The following is a 21,627-nucleotide window of genomic DNA, read 5'->3' on the forward strand; positions in this document are numbered from 1 at the left end:
GAAAGAACTGTTTCTACAGCTTAGCTTATTACTGTTTGGTACTTTTAATAAAATAAAAAGAAACTGTACTGAAGAATTTGCTGAAAAACATGAAAAAGCATATGTATCTAATTTGGGGCTGATCTGTTTAGACAGTATCTAGTTTAAATTATACATCATATACCTTTTTGGAGTAGACAAAGCATCTACAACAAAGATGTTTTATGAAACAACAAAAGAAAGGAAAAACACAGACAGGCCAGTCAATGTCAGATCAAACTGGTACAAAATACGGATGTACCACCATGCAAATATTCATGCACCGGTTTTACAAAGTTATCTTTCACATAATTCACTGCTCAGTACACACACTTTTGATCAGAGTGAATGCAAGTAAACCATAAACAACCCCACAGTCATTTTACACTGATACATAAGCCATTAAATGTCCAATGCATCACTGCATTAATAGTAAAGTTTTGTCACAGGTGGATCAATTACAGGATAAATCAAAAACTACATTATGAAAAAAATGAATGTACACGTGTTGGTGCGCAGCAATAAGGACATACACACAGACTGTCAAACTTCCAACTCGTATTTCCATATAATTACTCTGCTATTTAGCTACTAAACCACCAACAAGGCCCTGTTAACAGTTCTTCTTGTTATTCAGAATGCAAATGCCCTCTGAAATTTCCCTGGGACAACTTAAATTTTAGCAAGCAGCAGTAAGTGACTGGTGAGATTTTTGCTATTTAAACTTCACCCTGTATGAATTTGGTGTTCAAAAGTAACATTTAAACATCTGCTTTAATATTCGGAATACCAAGATGGGAAATTTGAATTTTTTTGTAATGAATGTAAGACTAACAAAAAAAATTACCAGTCATCACTTGTAAAAATACCATCAGTGATTAAAAAATTCCACGCTAATATTATCCTTGTTCAACAACAGATTGCTTAGGCATTTTTATTGGCACATATTGTGAAAGTTAAAAGCCATCATGAGCATTCGGACTTTTCTCAGTTGAAAGCTGGTTAGTAGGTTGCTTTTGGCTACCTTTTCTACTGAGGATACATGCATAACCTACCTTTGCTGTATTGTATTTTATTAGCTATGACTTCACGTTCATTCTTACTAATAAGGCACCATTATGTTTTAGAATATGAACTTCTTAATGTCTCTCATTTCCTGATCTAAGGAAAGCCATGAAGATTTTAAAGTTTTTTAACATACGTTTGTATTTTTGTGAGCCACTGGCAGTATCAGTGCACAGGTACGACAGCCCTGATGTCGTATCTCTATCACAGGCTATCGAGACTCCCGGCTCGGGTGTTACTTGGGACTTTTGTTGCCACAAGTGACAGACATAATGGTGCACGTTTAAAATCAGAGTACTACATTTTAATTTGCTTACCACCTAACATTTTTCAAAACAGATGGGGATCTCTACATAGCAATTTTAACTCTACCAAAATAGGCTTTTTCATTCTATGAAGCAAAAGTGTACAGTAATGTTTGTATATGGGCATGAGCTCACACCCCACTTGCACCAAGAACTTCACGGCAGATCTTTCTAGCAAGAGCAACTAGTTTACTTAAGACAGCCCAAGGAGATAATGGTTGAAAGGAAATAGATTTGCATTCTGGAAATTATTTACTTGAAAGTTACATGTTATAGTTCCACTGGACTACAAGAGATATATTGATTTTTCCTAAAAAGATAAGCTTCGGATTTGCTTCTCTTTTTAGGGCTGGGGCTGTATGCTGAGACTGCACTGAAAGGGAAGTGACCTCACATGGCAGCATGATGCAAGATATACCAACATAGCACTGGAGGGATGGTTACTAAAAGGGTCAAGTGGCCTAAATTAGGCAGAAGCTTTGATCAATGAATCATGATAGCAAGTAATGTAATGCATACTGTTTATTACATTATAACATCAAATAAAAAGAAAAGTTCGGGATAACATTATTACCTCAGATTTCTGGTCACAGATTTAACAACAAATCGAGGAAAATGATAAGTAACTATATACATAAATGTCTATTTCACTTTATTTTCCAACCCCCCAAAAAACCCTCTTTTTGTAAATTTTCAGTTGTATAACCCAAACACTATGTCACTTCTATTTTACAAACTGTAATAAAAGGAGAAAGCGAACTCTGAATTTCAAATCCAATGTCTCAGCAAAAAGAACATCAAACTTAAGTTCTCCTTAAAATCTTTAACTAACATTTCAGCCAAACCCCAGACAACATGTCTGACATCCAATTCAGCAAAGTCTAAAGCCACTTTTTCTTACAGTTATAAGTTCTTGCTCTCATTTCTCCTAAACACACAGGATAAGAGGATTTTGGGCTTATGCTGAATTGTACACTTTGGTCCAACTGCTGCCCACATTTAAATTTGTAAATTTTTACATACTTGTATCTAAGACAGGAATAAGTCATCTTCTCCCACACGCATGATATCCATTTTTATTCTACACGGGAACGTTACATGCCTTCTTTTCAGCTGCATGGCAGACATATCGGTTACTTGGAAGCAGCTTTCCTAACATAACGGATATTAACCACCTTCTATTTTTAGACACTTGGTCTGAGCAGCTTCATTTTTGTAAAAAAGTCAGGAATAATTTTGGTCAAAAATGTTTATTTACACACATGGAGAAAGTTCATCTTTCTCTATACCTATACTTATCTACTGTACAGCAACTTCGCCACGAGGTGGTGACACAGCATCATCGGTACTAGAGCAAGGTTTGGGATCCATTTCATACAGAACATAAATAGCATGCATTGGGGGATTCATATTCAAACTAGTGTATCCATAGTGGAGCACAGAACATGACTTAAAGGAAAACTAGAATTTCAACCACTGTGTAAAATCAATTAAAGTTCAAAACCCAAACTGTTGCCCTATTCCTGACTTTATTACATTATTTATTATAGTATAGTATTTATAGTATTGCAGTAGCGTGATTTCCTCTTACATTACAAAATATTCAGGGTGAGGGGTTCCCCCCCCCCTTTGAGAAAAAAATATAAACAATTTAAAACAGTGTACCTGAAATTCATAGGATGAGAGTCTCATGTCTTGGACTAGGTGACTTTTCTAAGTCAGAAAAATGCAACATATTTTCCAGCTGTGCATGGTATTGCACGCAGGTATTTGCCTCTGACAGAGGATGTAAATAAAACCATTAAATAACTCATGAAGAACATTGCAGGAACCCAGTGGGAAGGATTAGCAGCGTTACAGAACTATGTGTCCGCCTCCCATGCACAATAACAATTTCAATTTTCATCCTCGCTGGTAATTAGCGGCTTGAGAAAAGTAGCATGCAAGCATTCTATCTTCGGAGAACTGCAATTTTTATGGCTAGGCTATTCTCCTTAAAGAAACTTTGCTTCCAGCTTTTGTAAACCATTCTGCAGCATCAATAATATGCATTTTAAGAGTTGCCTGTTTATTCTAGCATTGAAAACTACTATTATGACGGTATCCCGAGTGACAAAATCCATTTACAGACTTTACTCCTATCCTTTATTTAATGTTTGTTGACAATCAAAGTGGAACTTCGTGGAAGCACAAAGAAAGAAAACAGATAGGCCTGATGCCTACTATCAAAACAGAGCTTTGAAATACCTACGGCAATTGTAGGTAGCTGGCTTACTAACTTTAAGTTAACTGCAAACACGGTGGGGGAGTGTGTGCGTGTGAAAGCATAAACTACAATAATAATGCAAACTATTTTCATATACGCTAACCACCAATATAAAGGCAATATAGATTAAAGAAGAGGAGATACAAAAAGGCACACTGGGATAACTAATAACAATTCAAAACAAACCTGCAAATTGTGCAGAAAAACAGCACATTTGCAGGGAAAGTTCTCTGGAGTGGCTTCTCTTGGTTGTTAATAATGCTTTCTTTTGCCAAGTTTACAAGTCATTGGAAGCATGAGCTGCAGGGCAGATAAAATATATTGCTAGATGCTTTGGTCCCATGGTCCACATGTGCTGTGTTGACAAAGAAGCAGCCAAGCAAGAAGAGTGGACGGTACGGGTGGTTTGCTTCAAAACGTTACAAACCCACTACTAAGCTTGCTCTGCAAAAGAATACTTGGCAGTTCCTGTAGGCCACAGGAAATCATGAGACACCTTTGTCAGTTCTACTACAGCCACACTTTTCTATTTTACAAGGAACACCAGGGACTATTTTGAAGTCTTATTCTGATCTTAGGCAACTAGAGGTGTAAGCAAGTCAGCTTGCTGATCTTCAGTGCCACAATCAGATGCACACGCTGCCTCTTCTTGTCCACACCTCCCAACAACCGCCAGCCCTGGCAACATCTGTCCTCCTGTCCCTTCTCCCCAGAGCCCACTTGAGCGTCAGCATTACCCAGAGGCCAGAGGGTTGGAACCATGGGGCAGCAACAGAGATCCTGGTGAAGGGGGAGCGAGAAAGAAAGGAGGTACAACGTGTATTTGTGTGTATGTGAAGACAGAGAGGTTATGTCATGCCCTTGTAGAAAGAGATGAACATTAAACTGGCATTAGATCAAAAGCTGACAGACACATAATGATGCATACTCCAGACAAATTCATTTTTCAATGATCACACTTAAAGACAAAAGGGAAAAAAACAAGATACATGAAGTGATGCAGATGATGAATATGGAGTGCATGACATCAGTCAATCAAGAACATAACAAACTACTTCAGATTAATATTAATCGGAGTTACTTACAAAACCTTAATAAATTACTTAAATATGCACCCTATACTTCCTACCAAAGCAACTTTTGGGACTCCTGTCAAGGTGCTCCTTTGGTGATATAACCAGCTAACTCTCTCTGAACACCTTCAAAGATTTTTGTGCATGATTTAGAAAGAGTGAAATTTTATGCTCCCATCACTTATACTGAGTTTGATATAAAGTACTACACTTCTATTCTAAAACTACTGTCAATAGGATTGAACATGTTCAGAGAGAAAATGAATTACTCCTACTCTTCTGACTACCAACTGCATAATTTCTAAAACTGAGCAAATGTATAAACTGTTAATTAGTAGCTGGGAAAAAAAAAAAAACCTAAAACAAACCCCAAAACCCCCACCCTCCTGCTCCAGATGCTTCAACCCATCACAGTCACAAACCCTGGCCAGAAGAGTCAGTGGCATTACATTCTCTAAAAATGACTGATGGTGTCATGCTCTCGTTTTGTATCTAGACATCTGTTCAAGCAAAGCCCCATCACATTTCTCTCAGAAAGGTCAGTAGCTCTCATGTTACTGGTTTCAAGATCTCTTCGTGATGTGCTGAATTTTTTTTAATTATGTGTACACAGTTTTATATGTATCTTCACGTCGATACGCTACTCAGAACTGCAGCAGTGACAAAGTATACCGTGATGTGGTGGATCTGAAGGATCGCACCTACATAAACAAAGACTTAGTAATTACAGAGCTTCTAAACCTTCTTGGTTTCCCAACTTAACCACACACGCTCGAAACCTGTGCAGACCCTGTAATTTTAAGGGTAACTTAGAACGTATTAGTCAAGGTGGAAGAGCTGAAAGTTGCATTCACAAAGATACGTAAAGCAAAATACAGGTAATATGGCTATTTTGTAGTCTTTTAAAAAGCAGTATCTAGCGCTGTGATGCAGAGATCATAGAGAATCTACATAGACCACAGAGAATCTACAGAGACTAGAGAATGATGCAGCTGTAAGGGATGTGGATGTCTAAGGACAAACTTCATAGGCAACCAGGAGTTTAGTGTGACACTTGACCAAATGAAATCAAGTGTGTAAACTGTCAGCAAAACCCAATCAAGCAGGTTCACCTTTTCAGAGCTTTCACAGGTCTCTCCTGTGAGGAAAGGAATCACCACAGTGCAGAAGGCGGTGATTATAATGATGCAGTTAGTCGTCTTTGAAAACAAACATTTTATACCTGAAGACCTATGCCAAAAATGTATTTTAAAGCTTGTCTTCTATTCAGGTACAGAGATAATGGATATAAAATAGTATTTAGGTAAAAAGTTTGTGAAAAACATTTTAAATGCTTTTTTACATTTAAATTTCAGGTGATCACATACTCAAAATGAAAATAACCATCTGTCTCCCCCTCCAAGATATGTAATAGCATAAAAAGCACATTTTACAGTTAAGTGTATTGAAGTACCAATGGCAAACCCTCTAAAATCTACTGTTGAACTGTGTAGTAGAAAATAATGCAATATTGATTAACCTCATTGTAATACAATATAACAAATTTGTGAATGTTATGTGTACTACGTGGAAAGACGTAATAGCAAGCATCACTGAACTCACAGCATAGCATCTTAATGACCTACGCAGCTAATTTAAAGGTGATTATGTAGAATTGTGCTTTATCCTGTGCTGCTTTTGGATCCTATGCAATTGTTAAGTCTACTAAAATAATTATATTTGTGTCATGTGGCTGTGATGAAGTCAACAAGACTTGCAATTTAAATGAATCACTGGGGCACCGTGTAAAATCCTGCTTGCTTCAAAGAGTTCCACGAAAGGATGCTGTATCACTTGCAAGAACGAGGAACACAGGAAACATCCACAACTACACTCCGTTCTCAAACTTTAGGGGGAGTCTTCATCCACAACCTTTTTGCTACAAAATCTACAAAGCTTTTCTACTGGAAATCTCTCCAGCTTGTAGATATTGATGTGCACTTTATCTCCCATCGCTAATGTCTAGGTGCTGCATCCTTTAACCGATCACATTTGACATCCCTTCAATGTTAAGGCTTGGGCACACTTGGAATCTCCAAGATTTACAAAGTTAAGACAGATTTTGTTTTTAAATTGAAGCTGGAGAATGTAGTTGCCAACCTTAAAGGGTAATGAACAACATTTCCCAATCCAAAAATCTCCTTTAATTATCATCTCTCCTGTAGTTCAACTACATCCTTTCTAAGAACTAAATATATTCTGTTCATACTGTGCAACATATGCTTCTCCAGCTTTTAAAGTGTTTTCTTTCTGACCTCCCTTATCTTCATCTGACACTTCAATTTTGTGCTTTTTATTAACAGTGAATCAGTCCAATTTGCTGTTACTGTTTTTTTGAGGGGAAGGTGTGCAATAAAAAGCTGAAAAAAGATCTTATTTCACAGCTTTCAGTAACACGCATGCCCCTTTAATTTCTTGACCAAGACTATTACAAGAAATATGTTTAAATCATGACCATTTCATGAGGCAGGATATGTTTTTCTCAATGCACTCCACAGCAGAGTGGTCAGGACATGTGACTTTAAACAAAACATATGCAACATTTCGAACCTGACTCTATACACTTCTTGCACAGTGTGTTAAACTAAAGTCATAATGGTATTTTCTTCTCTTCAACTGACATGGGAACATTTTACCACTGGTGTGCTGCTAAACAATATCAATCCCTTACAGAATTTTTTTTTTCTTACATTACTAGTCAAGAACAAACTTATCTGAAAATAAAAACAATCCTGTTGTTATAAAAATACACCCAAGTGTTCTGCAAAGTAACAGGGGAACTCATCTTGTCCTACAGGTTACTTAAAAAAAACAAAACAACAACCAAACATTACTACCAGGATTTTATTTTGGAGGAGATGCGTTCATCTCTTCTATTCAAGTATAATATCAGCCATCTTATAAAGTCTTAATAAAGAGCTATGTTGTCTTTCTTTAGCTCATCAGATACAAAATGGTTAACTCCAACTTTTTTGAAGGTGATTTCAGTACATAAGTTCCTCAACACCGCAGATTGGACTAACTGCACTTTTTTGCATTTTTTGCTGAATGTCCTGCTAAAATAAACAAAATATAGCCCAACTAGATTTGGGACATTTCATTGTCCAGCTCCTCCAGACTCTTCTAAGCAAACTGGTAAGTGACCTCTCATGGGAAACCCTTCCTTTGACTCATGCTACTCTTGTCCAGCTCTCCCGAGAAGCACACTAGCTACTCTAGTTTGAGGTCATTCAGAATGTGAAATGTGATCTGATAGTCAAGTGCTGTTAGTCCAAACTCATGACTTAGTCAATAAGCATAGATTTTTTACATGTCTCTTTGCATGAAAATTGAGTGTTTCAGCACTGCGTAAATACTATTACAGACTTGCTTTCTGTTTAGCAAAGACTATAATACTACTACTATGTGCTGTTGTCTTTTTACCAAGACATTACAAGGGCTGGGATCCTCCAGGTCAGCTTCCCATTTGTAATAGAAACTGGTGATGCAAGAGAGACATTTTTATTGTGCTCTTTTTGTTCAGAAAAGTAAGGAAGTCTTGTTTATATCAACATGAGCATAAAGTTCTGTCTGCAGAACTTTAAATAGCTCTGCCTGGCTGTTGGAAGCAATTCTTTCACGTTTTTTTTTTTCTTCTGCACAGACATCTCTTTTAACCCTTTTTCACAAACTCAATTTTCCTCTTTCAGCCTCCACATTCTTCAGCTGGGATACTCTAGTTCAAGGCCTCTCAAAGTCAAACAGCTAGGAAAGATGAGCTGAGCATTCCTTGAGTTGCAGAGCAGCTGCACAAAAAAGGAAAATTTAATTTTCAACTGCCAAAGTTGAATACTGAATTCAATCATAAAAGTAAATCAAATACTTTCCACTTTATTGACTACTACTAGCAGAAGAAACAAATATTCTTATATAATTAAAAATCAACATGCTTTGAATAATTAAATAACATGCAGATTTGACTTTAAACTGGATCCCCATTCTTCTAAGTCCAAGCACATACTGAGAAAGGTCATGCACTGTAAGACTGTATTTCAAAAACAACTAGTTCAAAATAACGTAGCTTTCTCTCCCATTGTTATTCAAGTCATAAAAGGTTCCTGGCTAACAGTTTAGTGCACCATCCTTTTCAATAGGCAGATGACAGCAAACAGAACAAGACAGACATGGTTCTGACAGGAGAAGTTACACGTTGGTCTCTCTTTGAAGCACCTACAACCAAGTGCTTCCACCACTTCAGGACCGATTATTCATAAACCTTTTATACATTCTTGACAATCATTAGATTCCTCATCAGCTGTCAATTTATTTAAAAAAAAAATACCATCTTACATCAAAACTATAGAGGACCCAATGATAAAGAATTACTGGGGGAAAATATAATCCTTATGCTAAACTGTGTTCAGTCCTTGACCTTTGACCATATCTTTCCTTGCTGTTTTTGTTCTGCTACTGCCCAGGATCATATGGCAAAACAAAAAAGAAGATATGAGTGGGTACCTACTCTTCACAACTCTTAGCTTTCTTCCTAACCTTACTAAGAAGTATTTGTGCATATGTTCCTTTGCTTATTGTACATTTAAATTCACAGTATGACTAACAGGCTATTGACCAATGCCACATCTTTAGTTATGATGTTATAATGTTCATGAAACAACTGGTAATACTATGATGCAATATTACATATTTTCTGAAGTAGGACATGAACTTGAGAGGGGAGAGGATGTAAGAAGTATTTGGTTGCATCTGAGAAGGAGCTACAAGGAGTGCAGTGAGCTCAAACCTCCCAGCAAACAATGCTCATTCTACAGCTTCTACAAAAATACCACTGCCCTCCTTTTTTAAATATATAAAGCGGTAGCGTGGATTCAGTGTACCCTCAAATTGCCCCATTATTTGTGCATTTACATTACTATATCTTCTTTTGCGATTCTAAAATGAATTGCTCCAGTGCAGTTCCCATGTTCCTTCAGTATAGTTCCCATAGCTCCTCCTTCTATTCCCTCCTGTTTAACTTGGGACCAAAACATTCTGACCTCCACCAAATCTCATTAGCACTTCTGTAGTAATGTTCTCCAGTTATATCCTGTTTGTTACCACCAAGACAAAAAGAAAAATTAATTCCAGAAGAAATTGGAACCTTTTGATTAAGCTATTTTCTCAAACCTTTTTGCTCAATAGCAAAAACACCAAAGGATGAGGGACTAGGATCAGGGTCAATTAATTTAATGGTAGTTTCAGAGATAATAGATGGGGAGAGCAGGCCTTATTAATCATGCTTTTTCACGTTACTGCTGTAGAAATATTCACCCTTCTACTTTAAAAAAAAAAAAACCAAACAACAAAACAAACAACTTTGACTCATAAAAAAAGAAGTCTCAGAGATTTAGGCCTACTATTACTTCTGTTTAACTGCCAAAGCTTGTTACACACCTTTATAGAGAAAGAATTGTGAACAAAGGAAGTTAGATATTACAAAGCTTGTTTATTTTGCATACCAGTTGTATCCTTTTACATATTTGTTAACTCTGCTGTGTTTTTTTCCCCCAAAAATCCAAATTTTGAAATATTATTTTTGTTTCAAAATTATTTTTCATCTCAGCTGGTAAGATTTTCTCCCATCTTGATTTAAAAACAAACGCACACATTTTCAAGGAAGGACATAATGCATATCCTTTATAAAATCGATTCAAAAGGAAAAAAAGGTGATTATAATCTAAAACCTTTTCTTTTTTTTAACATGTTATGCACACTGCTGTTTTCCTGTATTGAAAAATATAGAATTTAACAAATTGGACATCCAGCTAAATATTTTTAAATAAATAGCAATTAACACTTTGGTAGCTATCAGTCATGAGTCAACATTTCCTTAAAAGAAAAGAAAAAAATGTTACCTACTACTACAATTACTTTTAATCTATGTCATATATAGGGCACAACTTAGATCCCTGCAAACGGAAATGCATAGGTGACCCCACCCTAGCAGAGACCCAAGTATGCCGCTGGGGATCCATTGAGCCACACTCATCCAGTTAGGTGACCATGCCTGAATATACTCATGTACAACAGACAAACAGAAATCTTTTCTGTATTTCATCTATCTTACAACAACACATATTAAAAAAGCATCCACGTAAATGTTCACATTTAAATCTAACTAGAAGAAATCAAATCCGAAGCCATAATGAAATGCTCACTTCTGATTCTTACAATTTCTTTAATTTGCCTCTATATTCTGGCATTTTATTAACTAAATTAAAAAAAAAAAGCCTATTTCCACATACGTGACAATTTTTTTTTGCAATATCAAATATTTCATTAACACCATTTTAAAGCCAACATTTTTGTTACCATCAAGACAATAAAAATCACAACTATGGAAAAACCATGTGGACTTTAAGAAACCTAGTTATAATATCTACTTTTAAAATATCTATTTTAAAATCTGTCTATTTAGCTAAATTTAACTACTGTATTTATTTCATAGGAATGTGCTGGATCATGTTTGAGAACATAGTATTTTGTTAAATTGTTACTAAGTTTTAGATCCAACTACTTTCTTCTTGTCATGACCGCTGGTTTTATAAGCTAATGAAGATAAAAGTTAAACTTCAGAAAGACAGGCATACCTCAAAGGGACATAGTGCCCTAGCTCATAGTAATGAGTTACGGTTCTGTCAGTAACATGGCTCCGACAAAACTATTTGTGTCTCTGACATTTTGAGACTTGTAAGTTGTCGCATAGTTGGGAAAAGTGACTAAGTAGAAACCACCCAGTATTTTCTTCCCTTCAGCTTTAGTTTAAGAAATACGTAAGAGCTGTACGATTTAACCTCTGTGCAGACATTAAGATTTAATACTTGTCTCCTAAGCCTTAGGTTAGCATTAGAGGCAAAACCCTCAAGAATTAGATGATCTGTTACAACGCAGAGAAAACTGATCTTAGGCTGAGAACTCGGGAGCGCACACAGATTAATTACACAAAGCCTCGGTCCGTCCTGCGCTGCACGAGAAGGCCATCAGAATCAAGGTACAGTACCTTTCATCTTGTCCCAGATCCTCACTGTCTGGCATTTCAGATGTAAAAAGGAATTCCTTCTCTCTCTCCCTCTACCAATCTAGATAATCCAGGCAACGATCTTCTAGGCTGTTTTGTGTTTTAGAAGCGACAAGCCGGGCACCTGTCCTGTTTGCTGCCGAGAAGCGCGCTCCTTGCTGAGAGAGCAAATGTTTACAAGACATCCTAAGTGCCTGCTGGTCTTGAATGAAGTTCAGAGCGTTGGGCTTTGATTGGCCGAGGCTATTAATAAACAAGTCGTGACTCACCTCACACTATGACAGGGTGTTTAGTGGCAAGCACAGCCAAAGCAAAACATTTTTTTTTTTCTTCTGGTCATGTGAGGGAGAGTCACCACCCAGTTTGTACATTTTATTTTTCTGCTTCCACTGGAAATCTTCCTCAGCGTCTCTCATTTTTCTCAAGTGTAACTGAGCAGCAACCAAAATGACAGGAAGCTAAATGACACAAACTTCAAAGTAACGCTCTTAAAAATATAAGAGCAAAGAGCTTACTGCAACTGTAAAAATACCCTTTTTTTCTCCCCACAAAGTGTCAGTCACAAGCTTTCAGAAGAAGTAAAAGTTTTCTCTATGGACTAAATTTACAAATTAAGTAAAAACTTAGCAATTCTTTTAAAATAAGGAATAGGAAAAGGAGTTTTCAATAAAGATTAATTGCATTGTTTTGAAGTTCTGCTTGTGGCAGACAAGCTTGGAACCGGCCTCAGCTGTCACAGGGAGACCAGCAAATTGCACTGGAAGAGTCCTCAAAATGAGAGTATGCCAATAGGAGGAAGTTTTCTGCCAAAATACTTCTAATGCCTCTGAACCAACCTAAAGTGAATGGACAAATTCACTTTCCTTGCGTCGCTTTTTGCTGCATGCATGACAGGGATTCTGTCACTCCAGCTACGTCTCTATTAATTTTCAACACACCAGCAACCTTATCTGCGCTGATGAAGCTTTGTCGTGCAGCCCAAGACTCCAAGGATCACATATGTAGATTGTTCAGCACATTGCTCAGCATTGCTCCTTCATGTGGCTTCCTTCTTCCATTAAACAGCTTGACCTGTTGTTCTTATTGTTTTCAAATAAATACTACATCCAGAGATCTTCAGATAGAAATCTTTTTTTCTAGGAGGGAACTCAGCAAGATGTAGGCTTGCCTCTCCCACAGGAGAGAGTAGGATTTTTTCTGGGGATTTCACATCTAAATTCACAAACTAAATTAAAAAAAAAAAAAACAAAAAACTAAGCTGGAACAAAAGGTATGTCAGATTAAAAAACAACCACCCCATATCTTTGATTTGTTAAGCTGTATTTGATGCCTTGTGGGTAATACGTCATTTGCTGGAAAGCTGCTTAACATTCAAAACTACAAAAGGATTCTACCCTTTCTTCTTATTTCAATATAAAATGCTTCAAAATGACTAGTAGTATCAAGATAAAAATAGCAAAAATTCCCCAAACCATATAATCATAGATCTACCACTTTAAATTGCATGATTTATATTTACTATGTGAGTATCTGAATTAATAAAATGACCTCAGGAAATGGTGAGGAAACAAAATAAAACAGGAATGCTGCCTATCTGTGAATGACAACTTCCTTAACTCTTCCTCCAACATTCCAGTTAGTTCCTTTTCCCTTTCTTAATCTTGTCCAATCTTCCATATTCATACCTTCCCTCAATCTTTCACGAGACCTGTTTTTCCTGAAGCAGTTTAATCATACTAGACTTTTAAAAGAAAAGAGGGAGGAAAAAAAAACCAGGAATAAAGTCCTATGTCTAAATTATGCAAATCAATATATAAATATGTATTAATAAATACCCTGTTCTACTCAGAGACATTCCATGGTCACCTATACCTGCATATTTCAATACCATCCTCTCCTCTTTTTTTCTTTTTCTACTTCTGATTGTTATAGCTGAAATAATTAGAGATGACTTTCCTTCAAGCTTACCATGAAACAACGGAGCTCCTAAATTCAAAAACCTAATTAATAAAATGGTTTTGTGTGACAGCTTCTTCTCAGACTAAAATTCTGAAGTCCTCTAATTAGGGAAAGAATCAAAAGAAATAACTGAAATCTGCAAACACATAAAAGCATCACTGAAAATTTAAATGGAGCATCAAAAATGAAAGCAAGCAAAACTAAACCCCTTGTGCAACTTGAGATGCTTTTGTTTGTTTACGTGCATTGCAATATAGTCTTACATAGCCATACACATTTACTATGTAAAATTGCCTTTTCACAAAACATTCCTTTTTAACATATTTGACGATCACACTCAGGAGCTGAAAAGCTTTCAGTATCCTGTCTACCCCTGTATTTCAGTCTTGGAACTTGATGTACTCCAAACTCTTCAAGTACAACTTTGCACTGTTCATTTCTTTGTCGCACACTGTACACAAGTGCTCACCACTACAGCAGAAAAATGGTTCACTGTTTACTTTTACGATTCCTTAGAACTCTTCCCCAGCCCTCAGTGAGATAAGGAGGATCATATCACCTTATTTACTTATTGATAAGCAAGTCCTGGACAGATCAAATTCAAAAGTGTCTACTAAATGAGTACCTAACTGAAATGTCAAGGACCTGTTAAACTTGGAAGTAGAGCATTTGTAAAACACTTCAATACTCAAAGACTTGGTTCTACTGATATCAGTGCTCATCATTTTTGCAAATCAGACTCCAGAACAGCATGAGTCCATAATTAGCAGAACCGCAATCCCACTATTTTGCTTAGTATCACAAAGACGACTATCAAGAAAATTAATCTCAATTTTTTAATCAGTCTAAATTCTCTGCACCCAAGGGAATTAGAGCTTGTAGTGGCCCATCTGGAGGTTTCCAGCAGAACTGGCTCCAGACTATTTCACAGTCGCACGAGATGGAATGACCTCTCCAAGTACACTTGAGTGGAACAGCAGCAGGTGAGCAAAAGTACTGTACTGAATCAGGCCAAAGGGCTTCTGGCATCTCCTACTGTGTCCAAAAGCGCAGCCTAGGGAAAAATGCACTGCTGCCTTCTCCAAATAGTCTTCCAGACTCCAACTTGTGGCTCATGGGTTTCCTGAACAAGCAGTGATGTATGTATTTTTAGCTCTGAGTGGATTTCCATCCTGTGATAGTATCGATAACATCTTCTGGCAAGGACTTCTGCAGCTTAACTACATACTGTTTGAAAACAAAAAAACCAACCAAACCCCAACCAATTTTGTTTGCTTTGATCTAGCCACTTCAAACTGATTTCTAAGAAGTCTTATACTAGAACAGGTACATGACAGTTATCTCTCTTTAGCTTTTCATAGTTGTTTATCATTTTTGCAGACTATTATCATATTCTTTTTGATGGGACTGCAGAATTGAAAGGTGGAGCTGCCTAGAAAGAGTGTGCCTGGTATTAAAATTGCTAAAAATCAGTTTTAAACTTTCTCAACATGGAAAACTCAAAGTGACTACATATGACAAAACTGAGGAAGTACAATCTCTTTCCCTACCCATGTTATTTTTCAGGGAGGTTCTTACTTCCTTGCTTAGTTGCCACTAATGCTGCCACTTTCTTAATTGCAGGGGACTTTGGTCAGTCCTCTGTCCCTTCCAAGTTCCTTCTTGCCACCTCTGAGGCTTCAACTCACATGACTAAACCCTGCTCCTCTCAGCAACCCCTTTGCTTGAGCTGCATCTTCCAGGCTTGCTATGTGTCTCTCACTTCTCACATACATAATTTTCTGAAATTTTCCCTCCCCTTGGCTCTGTTGGTTCCTCCACAGAAGGAACAGCCCCTTCCATCTTACAGGGATTTCTTCCCCCTGGCCCCATTACTTCTGAAAGGAACATGAAAGCTCTTGACTTTGTAATCAAAAGGAAAAAGATACTATTGATCATGTTCTGCTCTTGGTCGACTCATTCAGGTTTGAAGGCGCTATTTTGCTCCTTTGTTTCATGCATGTAAGCTGTTGCGTATCCTCAAACATCCTTGCTGTTCTCTTCCAAACTCTTCCTACATTTACTATAACCCATTTAAGGTGGGAGAGACCAGAAATGTACACCATTATTCCCGATGAGGACATACTATTGATTTACACATTTTGACCCTTTTTTGGAGTTGTTCCTTACACTCTGTTGGCCCTCATTACCACATTTTTACACACAGATTTCCAGAGTACATGGTCTTTTTTATTTTATTTGGATAACTTTAAGAATCAATCCTCCTTACTTCTGTTCATCTCCATTACCCTGTTCTTCAATTAAACAGACCTCTGCTAGACTTTTCTCAAGATAGCTGGTAACGGCTCTCTTTACCTTCAGGTATTAAGATACTCCAAAAGATGTGCTGGCATGCAGATCAGATGCCAGCCTGACATATTGCTGGATCACGGAATCTTACCAGTTTTGCTCTTGCTGAGTACAGATTTGGACTGAACATGTATCGTAATTATCAAGTAATTGGTCTTCCCCCCAAACAGTGTAGACATCTATGCGAAATTTTCCTTTTACGGGCAGGCACTACAGGCTTCAGAGGAAGTCATCAGCAAAAGATGGAAAATAAAAAGCTCTATTCTTGCCAGAGACAAGGAAGCAGCCTTACTGAGTAGCTGAGAGGATTGAAATTGTGTCGGATGCACTGTTTTACATACTTATATACTGAAGATGCTCAAGGCCTTCAGCAGGTGGGTGAAAGGCAGCGTGCTGCCCATGTAGAGTGCAAGAGGGATGATCTGGTGTTGCGTGGCAGATGGTGTACCCCACCCAGTCTGCAAGCTTCCAAAGATTTTAATTAGTCAGCCTGTGGCACACTTTAGCTGGTCAGCCAGCTCCAGAACTTGTCACAATCACTGCCGCTTTCTACATCTCTCCTCATCTAAAAGGAGAGTAAGATGGTGCTTTCAATGTATAACCCTGTTCTAATTATTCAGCTATGAACAAGTCTCACTTCTAATAACGCGAATGAAAAAATAATGAACACCATGCTGTACGCTTACTTAAAGACATCCTAAAAAACCTCAACTGACTCATAGCGAAAAAACCACACTCCACAAAGACATCCAGTTTAGTTCGTATTTCCAGAAGGAAAGGAAGTCTAGCATTTTACTTTTTGCAGATGGTTTATACTGATGTTATTTTCAGCAAAAGCATGTGTTTAAAAATTACCATCATTGTCAAAGGCATGTTCAGGATTAAAACTAATTTGAAATGCATGTTTCTGCTACTGAAAAAAATCGTATTAATAACATACATGAAGTCCCCCAAAACAGAATTTCCCCTCCCCTTTTTTAAAATAGAAAACTGAATATACTGGCCACATTTATGTGTGTGTGCAGGCATGTGTATTTATAAGCACACACATGAAAGTATACATTTTACTGTATTTCATCAATCTGAAGTGCACACCCATTTTTCCCATATTTTCAACATCCAAATTTGCTGCATGATATCTGTCCCAATTCTTTCTGGCTCTGTAAAGCTGACTTCAAATTGAAAATGCTTATTAGATTTACTTAACTTTAAGATCTCTTCATACACTGTAAGATATACACGGGAGGCTTGTTTTAGAAGAGAGGAAGCCTTTCATAGAAGCATAAATGAAAAATCATCAAGATAGACCTGCTGAACATGCTCAATTCTTTGTTGGTGTATTATAGCAGGTACAACCTCAACCTGGTAAGCATTGTGCTAAAACAACTTAAGACACCTATTACACACAAAACACAGTTTTGTATTTATCTGTACCTAGGACTAGGAATGGCAAAAAAAAAAAATTAGAAACAGGCAAAAAAAAAAATTAGAAACAAACAAAAAAAACTTTAAACAGTTGAAGACCAACAAAAGCAAACAAAGTAAGCGCTCAGGAAAATTATTCTCTCTTCATGGAATACTGCATGTTATGCAGGACTCTTCTTCGTACCTGGATGAAATAACTAATTGTTAAAACTTTTTTTAAATCACAAGCTGCATATTCAGGAAAAAAAACCAAAACAGCATTCAGGTTTCACATAAAGAGAGTTGTGCAACATTCAAAAAGCTAAACAAGATATTGCATGCAAGAAATATTTACTTATCAGAACAAAGCACATTAATATGTATTTTTAAAAGAATCATAGAAAATTGAGTATGAAAGCAACATGAGTATCAACAGACTCCAAAATCTGATTTGTATCAGCAACAATGAATTGTTACTGTGAGGTATTAGTGTTTCATCATAAAGCACGCATAATAATGTGCCACAGTGCATAAGAGTATTTCCAAGTTTTCAAAAATGAACAGAAAGAAGAGTTAAAGGAAGTAAGAGACATTTCAGCTGCAGTTTAGGAAGAAAATGACTACATTTTAGTCACATGAAGATAGCAAATCTTCCCCTGGTACAAATATGATAGATCATGCTGGATTTTTGTGACAAACAGAGAAGAGCTGGAGACAGGGTGGTAGAACATCTTACCACTAGGGGTGAAAATCTCAACTGCTCTGGGACTTTTTGGCCATGGGATCTTGTTAAACAGCTATAAAAGAAACGTAATTTGGAGGGGGAAAAACACCACATAATATATCACCTAGCAAGGATCTGAGCAACTTCTGAAGATAATTGAATATTTTTCCAAGTTTTTCAAGAGACTCTTTACCTACTATTTCATTATTATTTTGTTTACTATACCACATTTCCTATTTACCCTAAGACCTACAAAGATACTTATGTACTAGTTTGTCTATAATCATGCTCTGTAATTCAGTGAACTCAAAGTGCAATTTTTTTCCTCGGCACACATGCTACTCAAGAGTTTGAAACCTGCCCCTCCACATGTCTCTCTTGGTTTGTAGCATTCTGAATCTGTTTCTTCTCAGCAACTGGTTTCTTCCGCCACTGAAAGAGATGAACTGTATGAAAGGCAGACCAAATAGCAAGATAGCTATACAATAAAATCAGCTTGCATTGAACAAAATTGGTCAAAATATTAAAAATAGTTGACAATGCATGAAGAATTGAAAATATTTTTCAAAAGCGGTGATACAAAGAGTTAAAGCACAAACTTGAGAAGTTTGTTGTGTTTTCTAATATAAGTATTAAATACAGCACAAAACAACTCAAGAAATGCAGAATGCCAACAAGCTACCAAGAAAAGGAACATACTTAAAAGACAATTCTGTATGTAATTCAATTAGGAACATAAGAAGTCACTCAGCTATGTAGAATCTCTAAGATTATTAGGACACTCAGAGCCATGTACTGACAATGCCTATGTCTAAAGGATTTTGCTGGTATGCTCACAGTTTTCTAAGACAACCCACCATCACTTTGATGCTTGCTGTCATCCTATGAAGAAGAGAATATAAGCCAGTTTTCCACCTAGTCATATAATTTATTCTTCTCTGCAACAGAAGAAAATCTCACCAGAGCACAGTTAATGCAACTGCAACTAGATCAAAGTCCAGGTGTCCTGGTTTCAGCCAGGATAGAGTTGGTTTTCTTCACAGAAGCTACTGTGAGGCTATGCTTTGGATTTGGGATGAGAACCAACTCTATCCTCGCTAAACCACGACACCAGGTCACCAGTCCTGAATTAGACTTTACAAGCTTAGGGATGAATAACTGCAGGACTTCAAGTACATTATAATGGAAGCACAGCACATACTTAAATATTATTAATCATTTTCATTGACATCATCCCTATTTTTATGTCCGGCTCAAAGAGCCAAAGTTCTTGATTAATATTCAGAATTGCTAGCCAAACATTTTCATACTAAATATAACTTCATCATGATTCCTTCAGGGCCACGGCCTTTTTCAATGCCTATGTAATGAAAGTGATACAGATTACTAAATTATACTGTTAATTTTTCTCATCATCTTATTATCTGTTTGTTGGTTTACTATGTGACAAGAGATAAAGTCTCCAGTGTTTAATATGCCTGACAGTAAAATGTCAATAATATTCTCTCCTTTTAAAAAGATCTTTTTTTATCAGAATTATCTTTACTCAGTCTCACTGTGGTAGGTTGTGCTACTGTGACATAAAAAAATATTGAATTGTCACTAATGTGACTCAGTTTCAAGGCCACATTTTTATCTGATAGAGCAAATCGGTAACTTGTATGCTGTCACTAGTTTCCAACTTGAACACATGCAACAGCACATGAGCAAATCTGATATATTATAATGAAAGCAATGAAATGTAAATTACCGTGATCCAGTAAATTTATATAAGCAAAGTTTAAAGTGTTTACAAACTAAAACAGACCGTGGAAAATAATGTCGGAGTGCATGCCATTTTAGAAGGCACATACTTGTATACACAGATCAACCAGCTTGTTAAAAAAGAAAGGCAAAAATACAGGAACACCTCACCATAGTTCATGTTACCATTTAATCTCACATTATAGCTCTACCAGTTGGAAGGAGAAACTAGACATATAACCTTGTTCAGTGCTAGCATCAAAGCTTAAAGAAAATACTCCTGCATAGTATCACAGGCAACAATGTACAAGGGTAAGAGGTAAGACAGGCAATAATGAGAAATAGCAACAAGAAATATATTATACAAAGCAATGGTATGCTTCACACGATGACAATTCATACACACACACAGTTGCAGACTGGATAGGATGGTTAATCCTCAGATGCATTGACGAAAACAAAACTAACTTTATCCTGGAGTGACTGAAGTGTCCAGTTTCTTACAAGTTTCTCCAAAGTAAATACTTGTCAAACCACTGTAATTCTGCTCTTTTAACATCCATCCCTCTGTGAAATAACTGCAAATTTACAGCTATGTAGGCCAATGAAACACCACACAGTCCCACAGAAGAGGCAAGGGGATAGCCAAGACTGCAAAATCACACCTACCTCCCAAAAACCCTACAGAGTTAAATGGCTCTTGGGCTAATACAAGTCAAGAAAGGTTCAGACCAGGAACGATGATCAATGAAGACCTGCAGCTTAACCCGTTTGTCATCAACGGCACAGGCAGATCTGTGATTTAGAGGAATCCCCTGGAGTGGTTGGGCGAGAGCTGCCAGAACACTCAGCCAGAAGTGCTGAGTGCTAGATAACCTTCGTCCTGCCTTGAGAAGATGATAATACACATGACATTTTGCTGAGAGGCTGACAGCGCTACTGGGAAGCCAGATAAACTGAAGTTAATCTAGACTTTTGTCTCACAGTATGAGACGCCTAAGTTTTCCTTTCCGTGTTCCTTTACTATTAACTTTTACTGAAATTCAGACGATTTCATAAGGTGGTTTAGAACACATGTATAGAACACCTTGTTTTGTGCAGCACAATCGCAGCTCCTATCACTGTTAAAACTCCCTTTTCCCCTCATTTTTTATGGACTTCTAAAGATTTCCAAAGAAAACTTTTTCTTAAGCTGTAGGAAATACATTTCAATAGTACATGTTTTCTGATAGAAGACTGTAAAACTAAGCTTTCGTTTTAGAAGTTACTTATTCATACATATATTTTATCTATATAAATCTGTAACATGCATGATATTTTGTCACAGTTTTTGCTGTTTCCTTCAGAATCTTAATCTCTGAGATATCAATGAGAAAGCATCCCTTCCCTTGAAAAACCTTCTCTGATGATATACAGAGCATAAAATCATGGAGTATCTGAAGTTGGAAAGGACCCATAAGGAACACTGTGTCCAACTCCCTGGATGTTCCTATAGATGTTCCTACAGAGGAGGGAACTAGAAGGGTAAAAAAAAAACACTCAGACTTCTACTTTAGTCCAGTGAGATGAGTTTTTCTTATTAAAAATACCCACCTTTATTTGGGAAATATTCAGAGCACTTTAGATAC

The 21,627-nt window shown here is 36.9% G+C and overlaps 1 protein-coding gene across 2 annotated transcripts in view; it reads right to left on the bottom strand.

The window, feature by feature from the left end:
• Positions 1–21,627, bottom strand: part of RETREG1 (reticulophagy regulator 1) — a gene marked incomplete at its 5' end in the record, with an annotated part of 68,300 nt that overhangs the window by 10,094 nt on the left and 36,579 nt on the right. Inside the window, one exon of one of the 2 annotated variants that reach the window (XM_082015380.1) lies at positions 11,803–11,837. The exons of the other annotated variant lie outside the window; for it this stretch is intronic. Within the exon in view, the coding sequence (XP_081871506.1) occupies positions 11,803–11,837 (35 nt within the window). Of the gene's footprint in view, positions 1–11,802; positions 11,838–21,627 lie in introns of those variants that run through there. 2 annotated transcript variants of the gene reach the window in all.

This window comes from Phaethon aethereus (genome assembly GCF_964289735.1).
Source record: "Phaethon aethereus genome assembly, chromosome: 2".
Classification (NCBI taxonomy): domain Eukaryota; kingdom Metazoa; phylum Chordata; class Aves; order Phaethontiformes; family Phaethontidae; genus Phaethon; species Phaethon aethereus.